Here is a 19,528-nt window from a genome sequence, read left to right as displayed (position 1 = left end):
AAGTTGTTTTATTTATAGCGGGCATATGTGACCTACAAACAACACACATGTGTCACTATCGGCGTCCGGATTATCGCGGGTCCACTGTATATCAATTTGAATAAAGACTATAAGACTGCAACAAATTAGTTACTCTAAGTTGTGTTTTCTTCTAGAGATTTGATGCGACTCACATCTGTTTATCACCCATTGGTATTTTATCGCCACCATTTATAAACTAATAAGTCTGCGCATCACATACATAATAAAATGTATGCCATAACAATACACACTATAGTGTATGCCATAAAAACATAAAACTCTGATACGTACCTTTCCTTTCATATATTGTAACCTGTTTAATACACCACAGCATGCATGGGCACATCATGCATCCATATCGGAAGGCAAAACGACGATGATTAGCGATGCGCCATAACGACGATTATCGTTATGGCGGGGCGAAAAGACAATGTTTAGCGGGGCGCCATAACGGTAAACAGCGTTATGGCGGGGCGAAAAGACGATGCTTAGCGGGGCGCCATAACGATAAACAGTGGGGCGAAAAGACGATACTTATCGTCTTGTCGGGGCGAAAAGACGCTGTTTATCGGGGCGCCATTACGATAAACAGCGTTATGGCGTGGCGAAAAGACACTGATAAGCGGGGCAATTAACTCGCCCCGCAGATTACCGACTTCACGTTTTCGTTATTTTGCGTTGAGTTGTGGCGTCTTGCCTCGCCATAACGCTAATTAATTATCGGGGGCGAAAAGACGAAGATTATCGTTCTGTCGGGGCGCCAGAACGAAACAACGAAATGGCAGAAATCAGCCACCATACCATACTATAGTGTTGTCACTGCTCGCGCATACGTGGTCAGCCTAATAATATTCCCAATTTCAGTTCAAGTTTATGATTAGCATGTGTATAGTGTATATATTCTTGAAGGACTTGCTGATCAAATCCGAAGCCACTACTCATTATCCACGTTGATATCCAACGGTTCTCCAGATGTTGGAGGAATATAAAGAACAAGAACAAGATAGCGGAGGGTAGATGCAGGTCATGAGGTACTTTCCAGCCCACTGTGGACTCAGCTTGAATAGTTATAAATAACCATATTAAAACTAGATCTTTTATAAAATTGTGAAATATTTTAATTTTCATTTTACATTGCTATAATTAATTTTATATTGTTTGTACGCAGAATGCGGCTTTCTGATTGGTTAAGATTTTTTTTTTCATGCAAAACTGTATGAATCCGCGTACCGGATTCTTACAGAAGTTTGCAAACAAAATTTGTTTCATACCCTGATGAAACTAAAAAAAATGACATCAACGCTTATAATTAATTTTTGAAAATGATTTTCTAATTTAAAACATGTTTTATGTACAATTTTACTGGTTTTAAATGGGATTCTTTTTCTCAAATCAATACGCAGCGTCAATTGTCGTATTGTGACGTCACATTTTTCGCGCCATTCTCGGAATTTCTTTCATGGAAGAATCACATTTGAGAATCACATTTGAGTATTTACCATGAAAACAAAGAAAAATTAATTATACCACTTTAAATGAAAAAAGTTCCGAGAATGGCGCAAAAAATGTGACGTCACAATACGACAATTGACGCTGCGTATTGATTTGAGAAAAAGAATCCCATTTAAAACCAGTAAAATTGTACATAAAACATGTTTTAAATTAGAAAATCATTTTCAAAAATTAATTATAAGCATTGATGTCAATTATTTTTTAGTTTCATAGGGGTATGAAAAAAATTTGTTTGCAAACTTCTGTAAGAATCCGCTAGGCGGACGCGGATTCATACAGTTTGCAACCAAAATTTTTTTCATACCCCGATGAAACTTTAAAAAAAATGACATCAACGCTTAAATAGAGGGAAATTAATTGTGGTCTGAGGCCACATTATGCAAAACGTCTATTGCTAGCGCCCTAAAGAGGGTTAAAAGAAATAAGTCAGAAAAATCGAATCAGGCTAATAAAGTCGATAAATAGTGTCTTTGACTAGGTAGTATTTAACTAGTATGACATGCTCATGCATATACTGGCACAGGTTATTCCCCCTTAGTTAATGGGGTTTTTTTTATTTCCAAGATGGAAGCTCGGGCACTCCATGATTTCAAACCAACTAAAGATGATGAATTGGCGTTCGAAAAAGGAGACAGGCTTTGTGTAAGAACACATTTTAAAAATGTTTCGTATTTACGATTTTTCAGTTCAGTATGACAATATTCCCATCACGTCTGCAAGGCTATGTCGAGCTGTCAAACAGTCTGACTTCCTGGAACACACTTCAAAGGGATATGCAACATTTACTTTATAGACATACTTAATACACCATGTTAAATGTTGTTATGAGTGTAGACATTTATATCGTTATTACTTACAGTTTTACTTATCTAATGATATTGTTTGTGGTTAGTATCATCAGAGACCAGTTTTTTTCCAATATCCTACCAGTTACTTTCAATATCCTACCAGTTTCTTCCCATATCCTACACGTTTCCTCCCATATATCCTACCATTTCTTTATATGTCTCTGGTATCATCAGTTTATATAGTAGAGTAACTAGAATATCAATCTCGTGTGGCATGGTAGGAATCTACTTCTGTACGTGTACTCCCAACAATGTTAACGACAAGAAGCGTTTGACAGACGCTATCTAACACCAATGTAAACTTATACGTAAAAGAATGCATAGTAACTTTATAACATATCATAAGTTAACAAAAGAAATTGTTTGTAATGTGGCTGGCATACTACCAAAGGATAGGATAATAAAAAAAAATGTTATTTTTATATGTGCTGTTTTGAATATACAGTAAGGTGGGGTTATGCATACTCCAACAATGTTAGAGGTTTTACACTCCGAGATACTATTGACAGGCGCTGACGCAGTCGGCAAAATCATATCCAATAGAAAAAGAGCCGACCAGTGGCCTCTTATGTTATAGGAGTAGGGTTATGCAGTGTAAGTTGTTCATATGTTCCTATACAATTATATTTGAAAAAATAAAATCAATACAAGAAACAAAACAGGGCAAGGGAGTATAATGGAGTATACTAGTATAAATGGCCTAGATCTCAACTTAAATGTGGTCAGTATACTGGAAACTCATAATTCTGGGTTTTAATTGTAAATAGTAACCATATAAAGTGATAGTCATCTTGTACTTCCATGTCGGGGAGAATTTCTCTTCAGCTCAGTTGTGATCGGTAGAACAGTGGATCAGTAAGCCGAGGGTTGGAACTTATTATGGCTTACGTAGCATATGTTTCACACCCTATATGAAGTGCAGCCATAAACAAGTCAAGTTCTTTTTCCAACTGTGATTTTGAGTAACAGACATCAGATGAAGCACAGATTTCTGGAAAGTTGCTCAATCCTTGTAGCCATTTTGATATCTTGGATGGTGATTGGCAGAGAAGCGTTAATGATTAACAGTAACTTATTTAAGTTATTAAAAATGTGATAAGGCTAACTGCAGTTTAACAACAATTTTGAAATCCTGATCAAATTGTTTCTGGTAAGCCGACTTGAAAAGATTTCATGAAATTCTATGACACCTTCAAGTCTTCTTCCTCAGCCTATTTTAAGTGAGATATACACACACACAGGGTTTGAAGTAAAGGAGAAATGAGATTTTCACTAATCAAGGGATAAAAATAATCACCTTTTAAACATCTAGGCAACAACATCATCTCTGTTTTCGCTTATTATCTGCTGGATAGACTCAATATAGAATGTGTTATCGTCTCCAAGACAGCACACCTTAGTAGGAAGTGTTTGATATCCTGTACACCGGCCATATACACAAGACACAGTAGTAGAAAGTGTTTGACATCCTCTACACTGGCCTTACACACAAGACAGCACATCTTAGTAGAAAGCGTTTGACATCCTCTACACTGGCCTTATATACAAGACAGCACACCTTAGTAGGAAGTGTTTGACATCCTCTACACTGGCCTTATATAGAAGACAGCACATCTTAGTAGGAAGTGTTTGATATCCTCTACACTGGCCTTATATACAAGACAGCACATCTTAGTAGAAAGCGTTTGACATCCTCTACACTGGCCTTATACACAAGAGAGCACATCTTAGTAGAAAGCGTTTGACATCCTCTACACTGGCCTTATACACAGGTCGAGTCGATCGCTATATAAGGACATAAACACAGATTTACGTCACCGGCCTGTTATCCATAATGCATTGCGAGGTTCGACTAATCGACTAAATAAGATGTGATCACATGATCTGTTTTACTACACAATTACTACGCACCAGTCACCAGTTTCATTCATTAGATAATGATTTGTCAATAATGTTGCAAAAACTGCCGTGGGTAAAAGAATATGGCTTATTAACCGGTATAAATTGTTGAAATGTTAAGTATACACGTAAATGCAAGATTCTACCTTTGGAAATTGTAACTTAGATGTAAACAAAGACACAAAAACTGGTATACAAATTCAGTCAATTTGTTCATTTACTAGTTCCTGAACACTGGTCAAAAATTGCAGTAATATTGTTTTGCTAGCTGTTTTAATTTTCTCCACTTTCATTCTTGTCACCCATTCATCTTTTACACTTTCAGGCATCACTTTCACATATGCTCTCGTCAATCATCGCAATCAATTCCATTTTCGTACGGTTTGATATCTTTCTCTAAATTCACTGTATCATTCTCAGTTACGGGGATTTTTCTTACTTTGATTTAAGGAATATTTGATTCAAAAGGCCAATGGTTTAACGCTTTCACATTTAAAAGTTGTGAGTTGTTGACATATTTCAATGTTACTATCAATCGACTTAATTTTTTCTATTAGAAACACCTAAAGGCCCATTGCATGTCAAATTATTGAACGAGTTTAATAAATTCCATGTGACATAGCCATTCATGTAAGATCCTCTATATACATAATACATGTACTTACTAGGCTATCTATTGTAACTGATAGCTTCTGTTCTTGGGTGGGATTCCCTCACTTCAAAATGTCATGTCACTTCAATTTATATACGGCCAATTTCTAGCTGTAACTCGGGTGTTAATTGTAAAACGAGAACTGCTTAATTCTTGTGATATGTGTGTTAAGCGTGTTTGCACGATACACGCATGGATTGACACTTGTCCTAGTACAAAAAATACATGTACATGTATGTGAATACATTATTGATAACGATTTCGGTGCTTTATTTTCTCAGTCTTTTCTAAAAACGTGTAATTCCAAAGGTGGAATTGTTTAAAATCTTGTAAACTTTAATGATACAAAATATTGAACAATAAATTACATAAATGAATTAGCCAGAGCCAAAAAACATATTTATGCACGCAACACATGTTTTTCATATAGTAAACACGTAGTAAAACAGATCATATGATCACATCTTATTTAGTCGATTGGTCGAACCTCGCAATGCATTATGGATAACAGGCCGGTGACGTAAATCTATGTTTATGTCCTTATATAGCGATCGACTCGACCTGATACACAAGACAGCACATCTTAGTAGAAAGCGTTTGACATCCTCTACACTGGCCTTACACACAAGAGAGCACACAAAGTGTTTGACAAAATATAGAGGTCATACACATTAATTTAACAGGCTGACATGATATAAAGGTCATGCACATTAATTTAACAGGCTTACATAATATAGAGGTCATACACATTGAATTAACAGGCTGACATAATGTACAGGTCATACACATTAAATTAACAGGCTGACATAATGTACAGGTCATACACATTAAATTAACAGGCTGACATAATGTACAGGTCATACACATTGAATTAACAGGCTGACATAATGTACAGGTCATACACATTGAATTAACAGGCTGACATATATAATGTACAGGTCATACACATTGAATTAACAGGCTGACATATATAATGTACAGGTCATACACATTGAATTAACAGGCTGACATAATGTACAGGTCATACACATTGAATTAACAGGCTGACATATATAATGTACAGGTCATACACATTGAATTAACAGGCTGATATAATGTACAGGTCATACACATTGAATTAACAGGCTGACATATATAATGTACAGGTCATACACATTAAATTAACAGGCTGACATATATAATGTACAGGTCATACACATTGAATTAACAGGCTGATATAATGTACAGGTCATACACATTGAATTAACAAGCTGACATAATGTACAGGTCATACACATTGAATTAACAGGCTGACATATATATATATACATACTGTACAGGTCATACACATTGAATTAACAGGCTGACATAATGTACAGGTCATACACATTGAATTAACAGGCTGACATAATGTACAGGTCATACACATTGAATTAACAGGCTGATATAATGTACAGGTCATACACATTGAATTAACAGGCTGACATATATAATGTACAGGTCATACACATTGAATTAACAGGCTGACATATATAATGTACAGGTCATACACATTGATTAACAGGCTGATATAATGTACAGGTCATACCACATTAAATAACAGGGCTGACATATATATGTACACGGTCATACAAATTGAAATTAACAGGCGACATATATAATTTACAGGTCATACACATGAATTAACAGCTGACATATAATGTACAGGTCATACACATTGAATTAACAGGCTGACATAATTTACAGGTCATACACATTGAATTAACAGGCTGACATAATGTACAGGTCATACACATTGAATTAACAGGCTGACATATATAATGTACAGGTCATACACATTGAATTAACAGGCTGACATAATGTACAGGTCATACACATTAAATTAACAGGCTGACATATATAATGTACAGGTCATACACATTGAATTAACAGGCTGACATATATAATGTACAGGTCATACACATTGAATTAACAGGCTGACATATATAATGTACAGGTCATACACATTGAATTAACAGGCTGACATATATAATGTACAGGTCATACACATTGAATTAACAGGCTGACATAATGTACAGGTCATACACATTGAATTAAGTCTTTACTCCAATTGCTTTCTTCATGAGTAAATCATAGTCATACGGTGGTGACAACATGATCTTATGAAGTCCTTGCTTACAATATATATAAACATGCATCGACATTTTACTAAGATTATTTTCAAACTGATAATCTGATTCAACTCCACAGGTATATCTAAGTGCTAGTGTATAAGATGCATTAATTTTGCATTGAGATTCTGTATCCAGATATATATGTTTCTGAATTAGTACATATATAAGCATTTTGGGATGGCAGTCCTTAATAAGCGTCACAATCATTTATTGCTATTGTTTTATTGTACATTCTAGCATATTGTTTTATGTCATTGTTACTTGTCAAATACACCTATATAAATATATATATTGTTAATATCAAATTAATGTCTTGTCTTTGTAATATGTAGATAATGGACACACATTGCGATGAAAATTGGTGGAGTGCTGTAAGAATTAAGAACCCAGAACAAGGAAAAGGATATGTTCCAAAGACCTATATTAAAATGGAGCCAAATGAGTGAGTTAATTGTTGTAATTTTAAAATCTACAGCAAAGCGTGTGATTTATCCTTTCACCTAATGTTTACTTTAGGATACATTGGATTTTAAACAAATCTAAAGTCAGCCTTCCATCTTTCTGCTTATTATCTTATCTAGGTCAATCAGCCAGCTACTTAACACTAGAACTTCATTCTTGAGCCATGGGTTCACCTAATGACCTAGTTGAGGGGGTAGTATATCATGAATTTAAAGGTCATTCTGACCTACATTTTAACTTTGACCTACATCAAAGAAAAATATTGTCCGGGCAATAACTCTTACACTGCTTGTCATTGAAACTTCATACTTTGGTAGTTGGGGCTATATTCACATAGATAAGAAACTGTGTCATGTACTAAAAGAAGGTCACTCTGACCTATATTTTGACCTGTGATCTATATCAAAGAAAACAATTTCATCGGTTCTATCTCCTGCACTACTAATTATGGGATCACCAATGCAAGGTGATGCTCTGTCATGTGCTAAAGTAGGTCATTATGACCTACATTTTGATTTGACTCTTGACCTACAGCTTCATCAAAGAAAAAAAAATCAGGTTTGACCTCCTTCACTATTTGTCACTTCTTACCTTGGAGCATGGGTTCCTTCACATTTGTACCACTATAAGCATTCAGTGTAGAGTTACATGGGTTCCTTCACATTTGTACCACTAAGCATTCAGTGTAGAGTTACATGGGTTCCTTCACATTTGTACCACTAAGTAGGGGCAGGGCTCTATAACAGAGTCAATTGGTTATTAATATTGAGTGTTTTTTCAACTTAAATTGCTTAAAAGCTTGTTTGGAACCAGAAAGCTAAATGTTAGTTAAAGGAAAGTGTTGTCTGCAATACATGGTACTAAATGGCAGATTCAAAAATTAAAAAGTATTTGTAATATAAGTTTGAGTGAATTACCATAATCACTGAACTATCCAGATGAACGATGCAGACCCTATGAATCTCGTGAATAGTTGAAATGAAGTTTCTGTAGATTTGAAGATAAGTGATTTGGAAATGAGTTATTTTGATGTAATGGCATTTTTGTAGATTTGAAGATCAATTATATTATTGTAATGACCTTTCTGTAAATGTAAAGATGAGTTATATTATTGAAATGAACTTTCTGTAGATTTAAAGATGACTTATATTATTGTAATGACCTTTCTGTAGATTTAAAGGTGACTTATATTATTGTAATGACCTTTCTGTAGATTTAAAGATGACTTATATTATTGTAATGACCTTTCTGTAGATTTAAAGGTGGGTTATATCGTCTTACCTTACTGTCCCCTTGTCTTAAATGCTACTAAAACTTTAAGTTGAGATCAGAACAGAAACGAAACATCCATGACCTCCATGAATGTTTTTCATTTCCCAAGGATATATGTTATACTACATATGCTTTAGATACTTGTGCTGAGTGTATAATGCTGACATTATTACTATGTATTACAAAACATTTTATTTTGCTTCTTATGCCAGTTGGTATGCAGGAAGAATTTCAAGAGAGCAAGCAGTAAGTTTACTTTTGCGGGGTAATCAACCTGATGGATCTTTCCTCTTACGGGATAGTGAAAGTTCTCCAGGAGATTATTCTCTCTCAGTAAGGTAATAAAAACTCTATATTTAATGTTATAGATATCATCATGTAATTATCAACATTTTTTGCAGTACAAATATGATCTGATCATCTAACACAACAATGCAATCTTTAATTAACGTCAGGATGCCTTTGCCACCTGCCGTTATAGTCGTGGTGGGAAAATTTTGTTAGTCACACTTTTGCTTCCGGCTAACAACTTCTCTTTTCTGTATTACAAATGATATACATCCGCAGCCTAATATATATAGTTCCTATTTTAACAGCAATTATTGACACGATTTAACTGATGGTTCCCGTGTTTACTGCAATTTTTTAAAATGAAATATGAATGTTTGGTGTTCTAGACTATATTTAGATTATAAGTATAAACATTTTCCTGACCAGTACCCGGTATATGCAATTTTAATGGACATAGGATTACGTAGTTCTGTCTCAATCCTGCCTTGAAAACGAAAGTAAAAAAAATCAGTTTGATCGTCATGGAGATTAACCTCCATCCACAGAGAAACTATCCATGATATGTCTTAGGCTCATATGTTCACCCTGAGTTCATATGAGGGAACATTTCATATAAGCCTAAAGCCAACCGTGTTTACGTAGTCAAATGTTTACGATTCTATCAATAGCTTTACCTTTAACTAAACCAGCGACCGTTTGCAGTTTCATATTTATTTGTTTCTTGCTAGAATACACAAGAAATATCAATAGGAATTGAAGGCAAGTTGTAACACACTACACTGCCGTTTTTCATGAGGATTTTATTAAATAAGATACTCATTTGTTTATTTGAAAAGAATCTAACGATTTATTATGATCCGTGACTGATGTATTGTCTCCTTGTTTGTCAAAACTGTAGACCTATATATGTCTCGTCGGACAGCGCGACCAGTTTTCTATCGGAGGTAAAATATTTGCACTTTCGATGTTACTAGGGGTCATAAAATAGATGTTTGCTAGGCCTAATTTACATCTTATAATATAAATTAAAAAAAACTTATGCTGTGTACATCTTGGATTTTATCTCTGGTTGTACATGTAACTGTTGATAGACCGATTTGTCCCTCAGTTGATTTTTTTAAAAAGATTACAAGCAGCTTTACTGATTCAGAAGTATATCAATGGTCTCCCATCAAAACATTAAAGAAATAGGTCAGGGACTGTACTCATATGCATGCAGCTATTGGAAAAGTTGTCAGCAGATACATATGTTATATATGTTTTCTTGAATATATATAGAATAGGAATAACCAGATTAAGACTTTTCATCTGATGCAAATATAGCTGCCTGACTATAAAATCCAATTTTGAATTTCTTATTTATTACCTCCGACCCTGACGTTTCTCAGGGCCTTTGGCCCTTTGATTACCTCAGACCCTGACGTTTCTCGGGGCCTTTGGCCCTTTGATTATTTCAGACCCTGACGTTTCTCGGGGCCTTTGGCCCTTTGATTACCTCCGACCCTGACGTTTCTCCGGGCCTTTGGCCCTTTGATTACCTCCGACCCTGACGTTTCTCCGGGCCTTTGGCCCTTTGATTATTTCAGATTTCAAGGTGCAGTACAGCACTTCAAAATTTTACGAGATGGATCTGGTAAATTCTTTTTGTGGGTTAAGAAGTTCCCCTCCATCAACAGCCTTATAGAGCACCATCAATTGTCCTCAGTTAGCCGCACAGAAACTATTCTGTTAAGAGGCAAACCAAAGGTATATACCAAAATTCTTTAAAATATTGCCACTATTTCTAAAATTCAACTAATTAAATACATATTAACAATTCCTTATACAAGAGAACTTCAGAAGATTAAATTGATAACCACTGAATAAAGTTCTTACCTAATTTTAAAACAATTACCTTTTATAAAGCTGTTATATTATTTCTATAGGAAGGTGCTGAACAACAACAACAAAACAACAGCATAAAACACAGATAAATTACTCTACTACACATAACGATTACTATTACACCTGTCTATTACACATAATGATTACTATTACACCTGTCTATTACACATAACGATTACTATTACACCTGTCTACTACACATAATGATTACTATTACACCTGTCTATTACACATAATGATTACTATTACACCTGTCTACTACACATAATGATTACTATTACACATAATGATTACTATTACACCTGTCTACTACACATAATGATTACTATTACACCTGTCTATTACACTTAATGATTACTATTACACCTGTCTATTACACATAACGATTACTATTACACCTGTCTACTACACATAATGATTACTATTACACTATCTTCTACACATAATGATTACTATTACACGTGTCTATTACACATAACGATTACTATTACACCTGTCTACTACACATAATTATTACTATTACACCTGTCTATTACACATAATGATTACTATTACACATAATGATTACTATTACACCTGTCTACTACACATAATGATCTATTACACCTGTCTATTACACATAACGATTACTATTACACCTGTCTACTACACATAATGATTACTATTACACCTGTCTATTACACATAACGATTACTATTACACCTGTCTATTACACATAATGATTACTATTACACCTGTCTACTACACATAATGATTACTATTACACCTGTCTATTACACATAATGATTACTATTACACCTGTCTACTACACATAATGATCTATTACACCTGTCTACTACACATAATGATGACTATGACACCTGTCTATTACACTTAATGATTACTATTACACCTGTCTACTACACATAACGAACACTACCACTTAATAATTGCCAATTAGCAGTTCAGTATTTCAGATAAACTTTTGAATTTGAACAAACATATTTATAACCGGAAAAAATATATCATTTGTCTTTGATGAAATTGTTTCTATTTTTGTTTTTGTTTTTCATTTTACAGGAAGGCGCTCACGAACAAAAGCTAGAACAGGTGATTTCCTACATATAATAATCACTAATTATAACACACCACTTGACAGAATGATCACTAATACATCCCTTAATGAAATGCCACTGTTAATATCCTTGACGTTTGTCTCTGTTCTCCCAGGTATTACATATTCACATCTGGTTGTGTCTTCCCACTGTATCCCCTAAAGGATTATAACTTTGTATGTATAGGTTCCCCTTGGTCCTTATTTGTGCCCATGTAATTTTGAGTCACCGCACTGACGTGCAGCTATTTTGACAGTAGAAGTGTTGTTACTGCTATCTAACCCTGATACCCAAGTTCTTGTTGGTCCTTAGATGTTTCCATTTAACTTTTAGTTGGATATGTAAAATCAAAATGGCCGATAGGCAGCTGTCTTGGATTTTGAAAGTTAAAATTTGTCATTAATATATCTCAGAGTTCTTAAATCTTTCTTAACTTCCTATGTAGGTTCTCCATGTTATCCATTGTTTAAGAGGAAAAGGGGAAAGTAGAAAAAAGATCAGGCTTTCATAGGACTGATAAAGATCATTCATTGGTGGGTGCCAAGATTCTCAAGATCTCTTGTTAGAGAAACACTGGAAAGATATTGCCGTATGGAGGTTCCCTGCATACAATAGCTAGTTGTACTTGTTTAATTCTGAATCTGATCCGGAAAACACATTGACCAACAGGTGGCCATCTTTACTTTTGACAGTTAAATATTGTTATTGTAACAGTTGTTTCTGGTGTACTGGAAGGGTTCTTCTTTGTTCCTGGTTGTGTCCATTCATGTAAGTTACACTTCTAAGGATTCAAAGGGATCTCTAGTGAATGTTTTAAGTTTGTGATGGCTAACATGTTTTTATGGATCTTTCTCAAATTGATGTTGGTGCCCCTTGCCTTGGTCTCTAGATGTGCATATTGAATTTTGAGACTGATCAGAAGACCAAATGACATAGAGGCTAACATTTGAAATTTCAACAGTTGAAATTTCTGAGAAAGTTATGGATCTTTTTCAAATGATTATGAAAACAGAAGAGAAAAGATCAGTCTTACATAGACTAAATTAAGATTATTTAATGGTGGGCATCAAGGTCCTTCTGAGATCTCTGGTTTTTTAGATTACATATACATATCCCATTGTTATCAAACATATATATTAAGAAGAAAACAGGTAGAAGGGAAAAGATCAATCATACAAAGAACCAATAAAGGTCATTCAGTAGTGTGAGCCAAGATCTGTCTGGGATCTCTTGTTGCCTTTGCCATTTAATTTTGTTTTTCACAGGATATTCTTTTAAGGAACAAGCAATTTTCATAGTTATGCTATTTTTCAAGTGTATTTTAAACTCTGAGTGTGAAAAATGCATTCCCGTTTCATGAATTCCTTGTGGAATTTAGCAATACAAGTGGAACAACAAAAAGTATTTGAAGTCAGAAACATGTTTACAAAATAAAAATTGGCTTCATTGAGGGAAAATATTAATTGGTTAATGGATTTTGTTTACAGGTTACCTGTATGTACGATTTCAAACCAGATGACGATGAGGAGTTGCCGTTTTCTAAGGGAGATATAATTGAAGTGCTGGAGAAAGAAATTGACTCATGGTGGAGAGGGAAAAATATGAGAACAGGGGAAACAGGACTCTTCCCCATCAATTATGTCAAACAAAAGTAAAACAAAAAGCATTGTGATTTTAATTGTTTGTAGTAAGTGTAGTAATTCAAAGACAACATTTTTGAAAGAAGGTTAAGATTTGCTGAGTTAAGAATATCACATGTCAGTACCATTGACAATGTATCATTGCCATGAATCCAACATGTTGCTATGGATACATTGTCAGTCACATGACCATGTGACTATTGAATGGCAGATCCCAAGTAATGACCTAGGATTTAAAGATATAATGTATATGTTTTTATGAATCAATGTTTTAACTCTATTTATTGTATCCATGTCAGCAAGCATATTTAAATTATTTCATGTAAACATTATATAATTGCTATTTCTGAAAATGAATGACTTGTTTTTTTAAGCATAAATCATCAGAATATTCAATGAAAGCTGTTATTGTAGTGATTGAAATCTTAATTCATTGCATGTTGTGTTTCATGAAAGTGTATGCAGTTTAAAAGTTACCTTTCTTACCAAAATGATAAAGAATCTGTGGTATTGGCTTTATATATGGAATTTTGTTTAATGGAAACAAATAGAAATTTATTATCCAATGTATGGCTGTACATTATATGTACATGTATGTGACTATGGCTCCTTGTTGTCATACAGGATGGGATATATGACCAGTATCATTTATCTCCCTTTATTCAAAAATTGCTATCTGCACTTGGGGGCCTCAATAAGCTAGGCTCATAAAAATCAATGTTTAGCTTACTTCAACAAAGTGGAGTGGGAAGAGGTTAGGATATCCGCACCTCGTTAGGGAGAATGTTGAAGATCTGTATAGAAGTAATTATAGATAGGTTAGATGAATGATATATCTAAGGGTACTCAATGGTAGGTTCCAGATGCTGAATGTGATTTCTAGCTTGCCAGGACAGTCCAGGGGAGTTATTGCTATACAGTCGGCATTGTCCAAAGACCACAAGGTTAAAGTTTTTAGCAACAAGTAAGCTAATGCTGTCATCCCAGCATCCCACACCATAACTTGTAAAGTTTTTTGGGTGGAAATATTCTATAATTTTTTTCATAATGTACCTTGTTTTGTACTTTTTTTTTTTTTTTTTGCATCACAACTCAGTTAAAAGTTTTTCAAATGTGTGAAGCCCATAAGTTTACATGGTGGTAGCATACTACAGTAGGACAGCCTGACCATGGGCGATTTTCTTGTTAAGCAAATAACTCCTGTATTATGAAAAATAAAAAATGAAAAAAATAAATGTACACTATAATTGGTATATTCAGTATGAAGTAGTACATACAGACTTCACATTTGTTAAAACTAAAATAAATAATTCGGTTCCAGATTTTAAATTTCCGATTTTTTCGAAAGTGTGTTTACACAGGAAATGTAGTTTTGCCTACAGCAAAAAATGGAAGCCAACAGTAAAGGTATAAAGATAGCGGGTAAACTTAATGTACAACATATGTCAAAACAAGATTAATTCTGTCTTTGGATAGAGATATTTAATTTCATATAGGATTCAGAAAAAAAATTGTGTAGAGAATTGTGTCATTTTGGGTCAAATATCATTATAATATTTTTCAATTTTTAAGTTGTTACCATGGTATTCACATCTCTAAAAATCTTAGAAAAAATAACTTTACTTATCCTTCAGAGCTGTATTAAAATTGCAAATGTTGTACAGATTACAAATATATATAATTTATTAGAGGTAATATGTAGGGTTAATTAGCGTTTACATAACTAAAACATGTGCCAAATTTTTCAGAATTGGGCATTTTTACTGTACACTGCTACCTGTATACCCTTCTCATTTGGTGTATATGATCACTATGGGTCTAGATTTGATGAAATTGAAAGTGAGTGTTGGAAATATTAGTTTGTTGTGATTACTTGTAGAATTTGGATGAAATTCACTAAAATATCTTATGTTTGTGAATAAGATGTATTAATTTGTCATTGAGAATTTATATCCTAATAACTTACTGAAATTGTAGTGCAAGCATTTTGCAATGGCTGTTGCTGGTGAGCATTGATTGCACTTGTTTTAAAACCGTGTTGTGTCAATCCTTATGAGGATAAAGATTAGGTGTTTATTTGACACGTGTGTTCCTGGTAACAGGAGCTTTCTATTGGTACTACATTCTGCCAGAGTATGTTAACCGTACAAGATGAGGCTTATATAACATGTTTTAGCCCACCTTCTGATGATTCAAATCACCCTGTGTCCATGGTCCGTCCGTCCGTACGTCCGTCTGTCAGTGGTTCGTCTGTAAACAATTCTTGTTATCGCTTTTTCTTAAAAAGTGATCAATGGATCTTTCTCAAATTTCATATGTAGGGTCCTCTTGGTCCCTAGTTGTGCATATTGCATTTTGGGATAGAGTAGAAAGCAACGTTGCCAACAGGTAGCCATCTTGGATTTTGACAATTGAAGCTACATTATTATAATAATTTCTTAAAGTACTAAATTACCATTATGGGTCTTTCTAAAATTTGAGGTTCCCTTTGGTTTTCAGTTGTGGATGCAAGTCTGATTGAAAGAACTAAATGGATGACAAAGAGTATGGCCATCATTTTGACAATTGTAGGTTGCTCCTGCTATATAGTGTTATATAATGTTATTAAATTTTTTGAAGGAAGAGTGAAAACGTGAAAAGAAGAGAAAAGATCACTCTTTCATTTCATTCCATGGTGGGCACCAAGATCCCTCAAGGATCTCGTTTCCTTGTGACATGAACTTTCCATTGGTACTATATTAGTGGACCTGCTGACCTTGACTGTGACCTTTGATCTACTTTTAAAAATAAGTATAAAATTCTTAATTCCACACACTATACGAGCTATGTTTTCTTCTGACAACTGTCTGAAAGTTGAGGTGAATTTCATTACTCTTGTTTGCTGGACGTTGAGGTATTGAGATGAATGAAGTAATAATAGTTTACCTGAAGTTTGACTGAGAAAAGTAATCATAGAGGTTGCTTTTTGCTAGATGTTGAGTTCTTAAGGTGATCCAAATAGCCTTTTGATTATTCTGTCCACTGAAGATCGAGGTGTTCATGTAAACAAGTAATCTTTGAGGTTTAAGTGAGCACAGTAATAATTCATTACTGTTGGTAATCATAGATTACTAGGTTTACCTGAGGTTTGAGTGAGCATTGTAATCATTGATTACTAGGTTTACCTGAGGTTTGAGTGAGCATTGTAATCATTGATTACTAGGTATACCTGAGGTTTGAGTGAGCATTGTAATCATTGATTACTAGGTTTACCTGAGGTTTGAGTGAGCATTGTAATCATGGATTACTAGGTTTACCGGAGGTTTGAGTGAGCATTGTAATAATTGATTACTAGGTTTACCTGAGGTTTGAGTGAGCATGGTAATCATTGATTACTAGGTTTACCTGAGGTTTGAGTGAGCATTGTAATCATTGATTACTAGGTTTACCTGAGGTTTGAGTGAGCATGGTTATCATAGATTACTAGGTTTACCTGAGGTTTGAGTGAGCATGGTAATCATTGATAGCTAAGTTTACCTGAGGTTTGAGTGAGGACAGTATGGCAATACTAAATCTACAATTTTAGTTGAAGATGTAATTCTTATTATATAAACAGTATACTTTTTAACTACTGTTGCAAGTACAAGTCCTAATAAATATATTTTCCCTATATCGTATGGTTCAGTTCCCATGAAAGTTATATATTATAGAAGGTGGAAGATATGTTTATATTTGAAGTTATATATCACAGAATTATATGTATATAAATGTTCATTTATCGTGTTTTCAATAGATCCTTCAGTTGTTCAGTCTTGCTTTTCTCCTCTCATGCCTTTCCAATACATAGGTCTTGCTCATAAACAAGTGTGGATATATATATATGTTTTACTTTTTGTATATGGTGATTCCTGTTCAGACTGATCAATTTATTGGCTATTTTTTGTACTCTTTTCAACAGACGAATCTAATCTCTAATACACAAATATATTAATCTTACAAACCAGTACAGCCAGAAAGGGGACTATAGGTTTGAGACTGTCCCTCACCAGTACAACAGGAGGGGACCATAGGTTTGGGACTGTCCCTCACCAGTACAACAGGAGGGGACTAGAGGTTTGGGACTGTCCCACACCAGTACAGCAGGAGGGGACTATAGGTTTGTGACTGTCCCTCACCAGTACAACAGGAGGGGACTATAGGTTTTGGACTGTCCCCCACCAGTACAACAGGAGGGGACCATAGGTTTGGGACTGTCCCCCACCAGTACAACAGGAGGGGACTATAGGTTTGGGACTGTCCCTCACCAGTACAACAGGAGGGGACCCTAGGTTTGGGACTGTCCCTCACCAGTACAACAGGAGGGGACTATAGGTTTGGGACTGTCCCCCACCAGTACAGCAGGAGGGGACTATAGGTTTGGGACTGTCCCCCACCAGTAGAACAGGAGGGGACTATAGGTTTGGAACTGTCCCCCACCAGTACTGTAGAACAGGAGGGGACTATAGGTTTGGGACTGTCCCCCACCAGTACTGTACAACAGGAGGGGACTAGGTTTGGGACTTTCCCCCACCAGTACAACAGGAGGGGACTATAGGTTTGGGACTGTCCCCCACCAGTACAACAGGAGGGGACCATAGGTTTGGGACTGTCCCCCACCAGTACAACAGGAGGGGACTAGGTTTGGGACTCTCCCCCACCAGTACAACAGGAGGGAACCATAGGTTTGGGACTCTCCCCCACCAGTACAACAGGAGGGGACTGTCCCCCACCAGTACAACAGGAGGGGACCATAGGTTTGGGACTGTCCCCCCACCAGTACAACAGGAGGGGACTATAGGTTTGGGACTGTCCCCCACCAGTACAACAGGAGGGGACCAAAGGTTTGGGACTGTCCCCCACCAGTACGACAGGAGGGGACCAAAGGTTTGGGGCTGTCCCTCACCAACACCTCTGGAGAGGATAAGTGTATATTTTATTATATTTGTGGGGGATTGAATTTCATTATGCTCAGTCTTTAAAAGCAGTATAGCTCAAAAAATACACAGCAAATAATTATATATACAAACAAATGTATAAAAGTGTTTACTGAAGAATGTTTACAAGGTATTTTGTAAAATTTAATACCTGAACTAGGTGCAGCTGGGAAAAACCACATGAAATTATCAAATATGCAGTAAATGTACTGTTAGGTTTGCACTGCACAAATTAGTTCTTCGTCAGACTTATTTTGCTCTGTTACCTGCAAATTATCAGATTTTGTGTACAAGTTCATCAAAGGATCATGATTCATAATGTTTTTGTGCCATTTTTTCTTGAAGGTTACTTATTTATGGATTTCTGATATATTGTACTAATTTTTAAGTGTTGATTAATTGGTATTCAAAGATTTAATGCTGTGGTTTATTTTGAACTTAAATTTTTTTTTTTTTTTTTTTTTTTTTTTTAATTCTAATAGAAATTTCAAATGTTATACTACTCAGTTTTTCTATGCTTATCATTTAAACATGTATTTTTCTAATAAAGATAATCAAATATGATCAAGGTATGGAGTGTTTATTCAATGAAAGCACTGACATAAGACTGAGACTAATGTTACTACGAGAGATGACTATGTTATTTCTGAAGGCAGTATATATAATTAATTTGTTCTTCTTAAATGTTGCTTCATTTAAGAACAGGTCCACAAGAAGATTGCCTTTATACATATAGATTGTCGCCTTTTATGGTGGGCATAGTGTTGTCCATGTTCATCCTGTTCCCAAGTAATGACATATCCTGAGAATTCCACAACAGATTTGGTTCATCTTTAAACTCAAGTATC

At 35.0% G+C, this 19,528-nt stretch overlaps 1 protein-coding gene across 19 annotated transcripts; it reads left to right on the top strand.

Annotated features, from left to right (window-relative positions):
• The first annotated feature begins 2,062 nt into the window (after positions 1-2,062).
• On the top strand, positions 2,063-19,244 carry LOC117323555 (growth factor receptor-bound protein 2-like). 19 transcript variants are annotated; one of them, XM_033878985.1, is made up of 8 exons: positions 2,063-2,175; positions 7,418-7,527; positions 9,032-9,157; positions 10,697-10,856; positions 12,054-12,083; positions 13,576-17,820; positions 18,302-18,344; positions 18,545-19,244. In XM_033878985.1, exons 1-6 carry the CDS (start codon positions 2,098-2,100, stop codon positions 13,741-13,743), a joined length of 672 nt encoding a protein of 223 aa, XP_033734876.1. In that variant the 5' UTR covers positions 2,063-2,097; the 3' UTR covers positions 13,744-17,820; positions 18,302-18,344; positions 18,545-19,244. The 19 variants fall into 19 exon arrangements, with proteins under 19 accessions (XP_033734876.1, XP_033734848.1, XP_033734786.1 ...); XM_033878957.1 differs by lacking the exon at positions 18,302-18,344 and adding an exon at positions 18,213-18,258 and having other exon boundaries at positions 13,576-17,992; positions 18,501-19,244; XM_033878895.1 differs by having other exon boundaries at positions 13,576-18,164; positions 18,259-18,385; positions 18,501-19,244.
• Positions 19,245-19,528: the final 284 nt, after the last annotated feature.

Source organism: Pecten maximus, chromosome 1, assembly GCF_902652985.1.
Source record: "Pecten maximus chromosome 1, xPecMax1.1, whole genome shotgun sequence".
NCBI classification, from domain to species: Eukaryota; Metazoa; Mollusca; class Bivalvia; order Pectinida; family Pectinidae; genus Pecten; species Pecten maximus.
Note: the sequence above shows the minus strand (reverse complement) of the source record. Positions and strands in the feature narration are given on the sequence as shown.

What these genes read in the sequence shown, in the direction of transcription:
- LOC117323555 (XM_033878949.1), top strand. Translation starts at nt 2,098, where the DNA reads ATGGAAGCTCGGGCACTCCATGATTTCAAACCAACTAAAGATGATGAA. An exon ending in ATTAAAATGGAGCCAAATGA is followed by an intron (nt 7,528 to 9,031) that starts GTGAGTTAATTG and finishes TTCTTATGCCAG; the next exon opens with TTGGTATGCAGGAAGAATTT. An exon ending in TGTTAAGAGGCAAACCAAAG is followed by an intron (nt 10,857 to 12,053) that starts GTATATACCAAA and finishes TTCATTTTACAG; the next exon opens with GAAGGCGCTCACGAACAAAA.